Below are 9716 nucleotides of genomic sequence, written 5' to 3'. Positions count from 1 at the left end.
CACCTTGCATTTTTGCATTTCTTAAGTCTAACTTTCATTATCCAACATTTAGAGATAGTTCAGTGTCTGATGAAAACAGAATGCCAATTTCATCAAAGATCTGCTTCTTTTTGTATTAACATGTTAGTCCACATAATCTGAAAACAGTATACCTCATATGTACATAGTGAAGTGATTATTGCACACATTTATTTTCCCATGCAGAGTTGTTCTACATACAATACATCCAATTCAGCAAGGACACCATCACATAGAATAAACAATACTGGAAAGTAAGGACAGGCCATGGGCATTGAAGCTATAGCAGCTAGAAGTCAAAGTAGCACATTTGACTCATATCAAGGCCAACCCATTTTCTATGGCTCATGTTATCCTTCACCCATAATTGTTTTATTGTAGATACATTACGAGGAGATCTTGAAGCGAGAGGTGAACTCCACCTTTAAACTACTTCCGGGAAAACAATAAAGTACCTCTATACTTTTCCCACTTCACAAAAAGCAATGGACAGCTATAGATGATGTTGGCATCCTATGAGTCTAGCAAGCAGCTGTGGAGTTTAGAGACAGAAGGGGACATCCCCAGGTGAACATGGATTGGTGCACTGTAAGGCACCACGTTAAAGATTGTATTCACTGTTAAAAATATTCTTTCATATACGAGCCAAAAAAGCTGTTATGAGGTAAGTGAGTTGTAGCCACAGTAAATAAGCTTGAGCAAGACTGCATTAGACAAATCTGAAAACATTTCTAGGGATGCAAGGGCACCTGTATGACTTTTGCTGATGTCTCAGACTGGAGATAGCTCAGGGAAAAAAGCTGTTAAAGATGTTAAACCACTTTAGAATGTCTCTGCCCTCTGATTACATACCAGTATAGACTACTGCCTCAGAGACACTATTTTCCTAATACTTTCCTAAGTGCTTCCTTCACATCCTTGTTCCTTAGGCTATAAATGAAAGGATTCATCATTGATGTTATGACTGAGTAGAACACTGAGACCACCTTATCCCCTTTATTCATTTGCTTCAAATTAGATTGCATGTAGGTAAATATTGTTGACCCATAGAAGAAGAAAACAACAATGAAGTGAGATCCACAGGTAAAGAAAACCTTTAGCCTTCCCTCTTCTGATTGTATTTGAATCACAGTGGAGATAATATTCCAGTAGGAGAAAAGGATGAGGGAGACAGGACCTAGGAGAATTACAACACCCATTGCAAATATGGTCATTTCTGTGCTGTAGGTATCTGCTGAAGCCAGCTTTAAGAGGGCAGGAGGCTCACAAAAATAATGATTAATTATATTCTGTCCCTGATATGGGAGACATAAAGTGAATGTGGTATCTACTAAAGACACAAATGCTCCACTGGCCCAGCACCCCATGACCAGCCGAACACAAATTCTCTGGGTCATGAGAGTGGAATAGTGCAGTGGCTTGCAGACAGCCACATAGCGGTCATAGGACATCACTGCTAGAAGTGAACTCTCTGTACACCCTGCTATTAGGAAGAAAAGCATTTGAATTGAGCACCTAGTAAAAGACATGGTCTTTCTCATGTTGAGCAAATGGGATAGCATCTGGGGAACAATGGTTGTAGAGAAACAGAGATCAGTAAATGACAGATTTTTAAGGAAGAAGTACATTGGTGTGTGAAGTCGAGAGTCAATGTGAATTAGGAGTATGATGAGCAGATTGCCAAACACAGTCAACAAGTAGATGATGAGAAAAATCACAAACAGCAGGATCTGGGTTCGGTGATCAGAAGAAAAGCCCAGCAAGATGAATTCAGTCAGATAGGTTTGGTTTTCTTTGCCCATTATTTATTCCTGTCTATAAGTTAGCATAATTAGTACAATCAAACATTGACTATGATGGAGTACCAAATACAGAAAGTGAAGGTCTTATTGGAAGAACAAATGTTCTGATTTAGAAAATTTTTGTAAACATTGGACACACTTGATTTTATAATTTTTCTATCCTTATATTTCTACTAAAGTTGTGTGGTTGGTAGGTATGGAAAATTCAGGAATATGCCTTCTTGTTGCTCCTTGCTGGCAGAACATTATCATCCATAGAGTCATTGTTCAACAATTGTGTGGCTAATGTCAAAAAATGTCTTCTTAGAAAATTATATGTTATTTGAACTAAAGAAAAAGGATGCAAATATTTTATAATGACTTGAAAAAATATAGCAATTTCTCCCTTTAATAGAAATCTCAGGTTGTCTTTTATTTTCTAGTTTACTTATAATACAGTAGATTTTTTCTTTAATTCCATCAAATAGGAGAGAACAATAATCAACTTTTCTATTGTTTCCTGTGAATTCTCTATTATCCTTCTAAGCAAGAAAAAGAATTTTAAGAAGTTATTTTTGATCATGTTATTGACCCTTAGTCGTGATGCTTTCCTAAATTCTTTATTGGAAAGAAAAACTATCCTTCATGATGATGCTAGTTTACAAGAGCAAGGTATGAAGAGACTTTACTGTCACAGATCTAAGACAGTGGACAAGTGGCCACATCTAGGCAGCACCACACACTGTGGTAGGAAGGGCCCTTTGTGAAGACCAAATGCAGCTGCAACTACTGCATAGTTGCAATATCTTATCTGGCATAACAGTGTTTGATCTCATTTATGCTGAGGTTTGATGCAGAATATTCAACCAGTTGAATGGGTGCATTGATAGGAAACCAGGCACTAGTCCAGTGCTCTGAAGCCAGGCAAGAAACACTATTCCAAGTCTATACTTTGCTGTATGCCAGCAATAAACAAGGAATACAGTAGATTTTTCTACTGTAGCATAATAGAGCACAATTAGAGCAATCAGGCAAATGTTGACTATGATGGAGCACCAAATACAGAAAGTGAAGATCTTGTTGGAAGAACAGATGTTTGATTTAAAAATCTCTTGTAAATGTTGAACACATTTGATTTTATAATTTTTCCATCTCTATGTTGGATAGAAATATTGAATCTAAGCTAATGAAAGGTGAATCCAAAATAATGGGTAAATAAATCAGAGTTAGGAAAGGTAGCAGGGTCATGGGAAAATGGCTGGGACTCACAGCTGGAATCTGATATCCCTGGAAAGGATTGAGCTACCTGTTAGAATGAACAAGGTATCAAAGTAGAAATTCAGCCCTCCTGGCAGGACCTTCTTGAAACAGAAAAATCAAACATGACAAACATATCAGAGTTTGTTTTCACACAGAAGTTTCTGTGTCTACTGGGCAGTATAGGAGAAATGTGAAATGTGGCTGGAGCACTGGCACATGAGCTGTCAATTATGACTTAGCTTCAAGACTACTGAGTGACAGTGAAGTTTCTAATCATGAAGATTGGATCTGAATTGGATCCATCCTGAACCTACAGGAGGGTCCAACCTGCAGGAGAGTCTATTGGCTTTGAGGGACTAGGAAGGCAGTGGCAGGGAACACTTTGAGAGACTGGTAGAATTAAATACGAAAGATTTTCCCTTTAGATTCACTCTAAGGACATGACACAAGAGAATCAGTGATAAATTCTGACATCAAAAGCCAACATAACCTCTTGCATAAGTCTGTTTTTGAAGCTGATTTATAACACATTCATGGTTAATGAGATGGATTTAGTGAGTTAACAGCAGCATTTATTAAAATTTGAAGAAGAAAAACTGTTTCTTACAATAGGTGCATGGTTATGAGAAAGTATTAATTTCAATTTTTTTTGTGTGTGTGTGCACTGAGTTACAATGTAAACTGTGTTCCTGATTAAGGGTTATTGTCAACAACTTTAAAAAGAATACTGCTGTAAGTCAAATGTTATTAAGGACATATAAAGTAATTCATTACTGACCCTATTTCCAACAATTTTTGATGAGTACATCTTTTTTACTGCTTCATTATGGTGAATTTTTATGCAATAAAATGTGCATATTTAATGTGTAGAAATGGATATGTTTTGATATATGTATAAAACGATATACTTTTAAAAGATACTTATTAAGTTACCCATGATTATTTATGAAACTGTCTCCCTGACATAACTCTAAGTTTCAAAGGGTAGTAACTCTGCCTCACTCTATATGTCTGAATCCCCAGGTATGTAGTATGTTTTCAAGAAATGTTCCATGAGTGACTGAATTAGTGAATGAATAACTGAATGCATCCAGGAATGAATGGACTCCTCCTTGCACAAGGCACTGTCACAAACATGTACTCAAATGTTACTAGGCACTATTCATCCTACCTAGAGCACAGTATGAAATTTGGAAGACACAGTTGCTGCTGGTCCACCTAGGTGATCTCTTTGGAATGGGGACATCTTGTACATAATAAGGAGGAACATGAGGTATGTACATGAGAGAGCATGATTGGTAGTTGCTCTTATTCCAGTGGAAATAGGAATAGACCCTCAATCTGCAACCCTGTTTTTGTTCTCATTCTTACCCCTCGTGTTTATCAATACCTCTGAAGACTACTGTACTGGTGCTTATAGCACACATACACCAAACATAGTACTCACCAAGCTTTGGTTTCCCCCTATTTCTGAGACAATGAGTGGCCAATTTCAGGGAGCTCTGTCTTGCATATTAGGCAGTGTCTTGTGAGTCCAGAGGTTTCACCAAGAAGAGATCATGAGAAAAGCAAAAGAGGAAGAGAACACCTGTGGTGAAATGACTGAATGATTACAGGACAAGGAAATCCTAGTAGTTGAAAAGGTGTAGATAGTTTGAGCTACAATAATACTTTTCGTTTTTGGGGACTCTCAGCACCTAAACTGTCCCCCCTCAAAAACAGCCCAGTAGTAACATTTCTAAGGCTGAAAATTCTAGAGAAGGAAAAAAGAAAAATCTCTTCTCTCAAATAGACTGTGGGTTATAAAATAAAGATTTGGGTTTCTCCTAGGACAGACAAGATTTCTAGTTTGGGAGGTTCTTGTTCCCTTCAGAACCTTTCTTTCTTGGTCACTTTAGCACCTTCCTTTTTACCTGGAGTCTTAGGATGAGTTTTTTTCTCACACCAAGTACAATAGACATCCAGAGAGCTAAGCTGTATATCTGGAAGTAGGTGTTGAATCCTGGCGATTCTCAATCATCTCTCCTGACAGCTGAGCAAAACAGGGCTTTGCAGCAAGTTTCATTTCAAACTCTTGCTGTCTTCTTGGATGGGGTAAACAATTATTTTTCAAGCATCAACACTGATCTGAATAATTTTCTATGAGGAGTTCCTAAAAGATTGAGGTCCTGAGAGGTGATGCAAATAAGATTTTCCCTAGGGAAGTCCTTGGAAAAAGCTCACTTTATACAATGAGATACTCTTCACATAATGAGATACCTTGGGACTTTTTAAAAATTTTTTTATTTGTAGATTGAATTCTGTGAATCTTATCTAATTCACGTTCCTTAATTAAACAAAGAAAAAACTGTATATACTCTGAGTCTCAGAAAGACTCAAGGAGCCACCTCTACCTGTTTCGTCTTTCTGCTTGGCAGCAGAGTCAAGACTATAAAGTACATGCAGACAGGCACCCTTGCATTCTTTACTCATGTTTTTTTTTTTTTTTTTTTTTTTTTTTTTTTTTTTTTTTTTTTTTTTTTTTTTTTTTTTTTTTTTTTTTTTTTTTTTTTTACTGATATATCATTATTGTACATATTTTGGGGATACATGTGATATTTTGATACATGTATAAAACGTGTGATGATCAAATCAATGTAATTGAGATATCCATCACCTCATTAGTCTTTTCTTTGTGTTGAGAGCATTACAATTCTTCCCTTCTAGCTATTTTAAAATATGCAGTTAAATTATTCTTAACTATAATTTCCCTACCTTACTATTGAATACTAGAACTCATTTTTTTTAATCTAACTGTATTTTTTTACCCATTAACCAACTTCTCTTGATTCCCTCCTCCCCTCTTCCTTTCCCAGCCTCTTGTAACCACATTTCTATTGTCTACTTCCATGAGATTCACTTTTGTAGCTCCCACATATGAGTGAGAACGTGTGACATTTGCCTTCCTATGCCTGGCTTATTTCACTTAAATAATGACCTCTAGTTCCACCCATATTGCTGCAAATGACAGGATTTAATTCTTTTTCATGATTGAATAAGATTCTATTGTGCATCTATATCACATTTTCTCTATCCATTCATCCATTGATGGATACTTAAGTTGCTTACAAACCTTGGCTATTGTGAGAAGTGCTTCAGTAATCAGAGTGCAGGTATCTCTTTGATCTATCAATTTCCTTTCTGGTGGATGTATTAAGCAGTGGGATTGTTGAATTATATGGTAGTTCTATTTTTACTTTATTCAGAACCTCCATACTGTTCTATAATGGTTGTACTAATTTACAGTTTCACCAACAGTGTAATAACATTTCTTTCTCAGCTCATCTTTGCCAGCATTTCTTGTGTTTCTTTTGTGGTTGTTGAGGTGACATGATATCTCATTGCAGTTTTGATTTGTCTTTCTCTGATGATTGGTAATGCTAAGAATTTTTTTATATGCCTGTTTGCCATTTGCATGTCTTATTTTAAGAAATGTCTATTTAGATATTTTGCCAATTTTTAAATCGGATTATTTGTGTATTTTTTTTTAACTATTGAATTGTTTTAGTTTTTTTATATAGATATTCTGGCTATTAATCTCTTGTTGGATGGATAATTTGTAAATATTTTTCCCCATTCTTTCTTGGCTCCTGTCTTCACTCCATTGATTATTTCCATTGCTGTGCAAAAGCTTTCTAGATTAATAATGTAATACTATATGTTTATTTTTTAAATTTTTGTTTGTAATATGATGGATACATAATGGTTGTATAGATTTATGATATACATGTGATGTTTTGATATATGCATGGAATGTGTAATAAATCAGGGTAATTGGGGTTACCACCACCTCAGGCATTTGTCATTTAAGCATTTATAATTTATTTTTGTCAGAAACATTCCACTTGTCTACTTTTGCTTTTGTTGTTTGTGATTCTGAGGTCTTACCCAAAAAATTTTTGCACAACCCAGATCCGATAACTTTTTCTCAATGTTTTCTTCCAGTAGTATTACAGTTTCAGGTATTACATTTAAGTCTTTAATACATTTTGAGTTGTTTTATTTTATATGGTAAAAGATGAGAATTTAGTTTCTTCTGTATATGGATATCCAGTTTTCTCAGCACAATTTATTAGAGACTGTTCTTCCATAATGTATGTTCTTGGTGTATTGTCAAAAATGAGTTGGCTGTAAATGAATTTATTGAATTCTTTATTGTGTTCCATTGGTCAATATGTCTGTTTTTATGAAAGTACCATGCTCTTTTGGTTACTATAACTTTGTTATATAATTTGAAATCAGATAGTGTGATGCTTCTAGCTTTGGTCCTTTGTTGTCAGGATGGCTTTAGCTGTTTGGGATCTTTTGTAGTTCCATAAGAAGCTTAGGGTTTTTTTTTTTCCTATTTCTATGAAGAATGTTATTGATATTTTGATTATAATTGCATTGAGTCTATAATTACTTTGGGTAGTATAAACATTTTAACAATGTTAATTCTTCCAACTTATCAGCATGGAGAATACTTTCATCTGTTGTGTCTTCTTCAATTTCTTTCATTGGTGTTTTATAGTTTACCTTGTAGAGATCTTTCACTTTCTTTTGTTAAATTGAATCCTAGGTATTTTTTTGTAGCTATTGGGAATGGGATTGCCTTATTTCTTTTTCAGGTTGATTATTTCTAGTGTATAGAAACATTATTGACTTTTGTATCTCAATTTTAAATTCTACAAGTTTACTAAGTTTATTTACTAGTTCCAAGAGTAGAACAAACCTGAGTAGTGACCTGCTTCACCACCAGCTGACTATGGTGGTGAAGAACCCTAGAGTCCTAAATAAATTTTAAGGGCAATCAGGCCATAGTCACCACAGTCATTGGTTAAGCCCTAGTGCTGCACTGAGATAGGAGATCATGTTTGGGATGCAATCCAACATGACATCAGCTGGGGTGGCCATAGGAGTGCCTGTATCATTTCTCTCCAAACTCAAGGTAGCACAGTGTGAAAAGAGATAGAATAATTCAGGGGACATTACCCAGGGAACTCTCCTTGATTCCAAGTTTATCAGACATGAAGGACCCAGGAATTTGCAAGAATTGCAGTGTACCTGGGCTAAGGGCACCTTTTAGTGCTGAAATGACTGCAATGAGCACAGGCTTAGAGATCTCAGCAGGCAGTTCCTTTTGAATTCCTGGAAGGCTTTCTGAGGAACAGGTGCAAACAAGACCAAAATGTGAAGAATGGAATAGATACTTAATTCTCCAGTACCCAGACATTGATGAATGTCACCAAGCATCAAGAACATAAAGGGAAATATGACTTCACTAGACAGACTAAATAAGGTGCCATTGATTGATCCTAAGAGATAAAGATGTATGACTTCTCAGACAGGAAATTCAAAACAGTGGTATTGATTAAGCTCAGTAAAATTTAAGAAAACACAGAAAACCAATTCAGAAATCTATTAGAAAAATTTAACAGAGATTAAAATAATTCAAAAAATCAAGCCTTCATTCTGGAATGTAAACATATGATGGATGAATTGAAAAATGCATTAGAGGATTTTAACAGTGGGATTGATCAAGCAGAAGAAAGAATCAGTGAGACTAAAGACAAGCTATTGGAAAATACAGTTAGATAAGAAAAAAAAAAAGAAAGAAAAGGAACAAAGGATGTTTAAGAGACATCTAAGATAGAATCTAAAAAGCAAATGAAAGAGTCATTGGCTTCAAAGAGAAAGCAGAGAAAGAGAAAGGGGTAGAAAGCTTATTGAAAGAATAATAAAAAACTTTCCAAATCTAGAAACAGATATAAGTATCCAGGTACAGGAAGGCTAAAGATCACCAAGCATATTCAATCCAAATGAAAGTCCAAGGCATATAATAATCAAACTCTCAAAGATCAAGGACAAAGAAAGGATTCTAAAATTAGCAAGAGAAAAGTGCAAATAACCTGTGAAGGAGCTCTGATATGTCTAGCAGTAGACTTGTCAGCAGAAACCTAAGGTATCTTATCTTATCCTGTACCATAAGTGAAGTTCGTTGTGTGATGTTGCAGAAAAATAGGTCCTGAGAATTAAAAAGATGAGTATAAATAGGTTTAGTGGAATAGAGTCATTTGTTGCTGTTTTGTTTTAGTAAAATAAAAGTGGATTTTAGTTCTATGAATAATAATCACTTAAGTTATCCTGTTTGGAACCTTTGTTATAGATCTGGAGTAGCAGTAGCTTATTTCTCTCAAACAAGATATAATCCACAGAATAACAGCTGAAGAAAAAAAATATAATGCTACCTCTCAATGACAGAACAGATGATGTTATTGATCAGAACCAGGTGTGCAGACAAGCAGAAAAGAATAAAGAAAAAAGAATAAAAAGAAATTAGTAAAACCTCTAAGGAATATGGGATTATGTAAAAAGACTACACTTGTGACTGATAGGGGTAACTGAAACAGGTGGGGAGAATGAAATCAAGTTGGAAAACATACTTCAGCATATCATCCAGGAGAATTTTTGCAACCTAGTAAGACAGGCCAACATTCAAATTCAGAAAATCCAGAGAACCTCAATAAGATACTCCACAAGAAGATCAACCCTAAGGCACGTAATCATCAGATTCTCCAAGATCAAAATGAAAGAAAAAAAATGTCAAGGGCAGGCAGAGAGAAAGGCTAGGTCACCTGC

General features: G+C 35.4%; 1 protein-coding gene across 1 annotated transcript; it reads right to left on the bottom strand.

The window, feature by feature from the left end:
• Positions 1-338: 338 nt before the first annotated feature.
• LOC108288277 (olfactory receptor 2D3-like) lies at positions 339-1865 on the bottom strand. Its single transcript, XM_017507162.2, has one exon. It carries the CDS (start codon positions 1818-1820, stop codon positions 897-899), a length of 924 nt encoding a protein of 307 aa, XP_017362651.1. The 5' UTR covers positions 1821-1865; the 3' UTR covers positions 339-896.
• Between the last annotated feature and the right edge of the window lie 7851 nt (positions 1866-9716).

The sequence above is a fragment of the Cebus imitator genome, unplaced genomic scaffold (genome assembly GCF_001604975.1).
Source record: "Cebus imitator isolate Cc_AM_T3 unplaced genomic scaffold, Cebus_imitator-1.0 Scaffold370, whole genome shotgun sequence".
In the NCBI taxonomy this organism is placed as follows: domain Eukaryota; kingdom Metazoa; phylum Chordata; class Mammalia; order Primates; family Cebidae; genus Cebus; species Cebus imitator.
The sequence above is the reverse complement of the archived record's forward strand: the minus strand, read 5'-3'. Positions and strand labels throughout refer to the sequence as shown.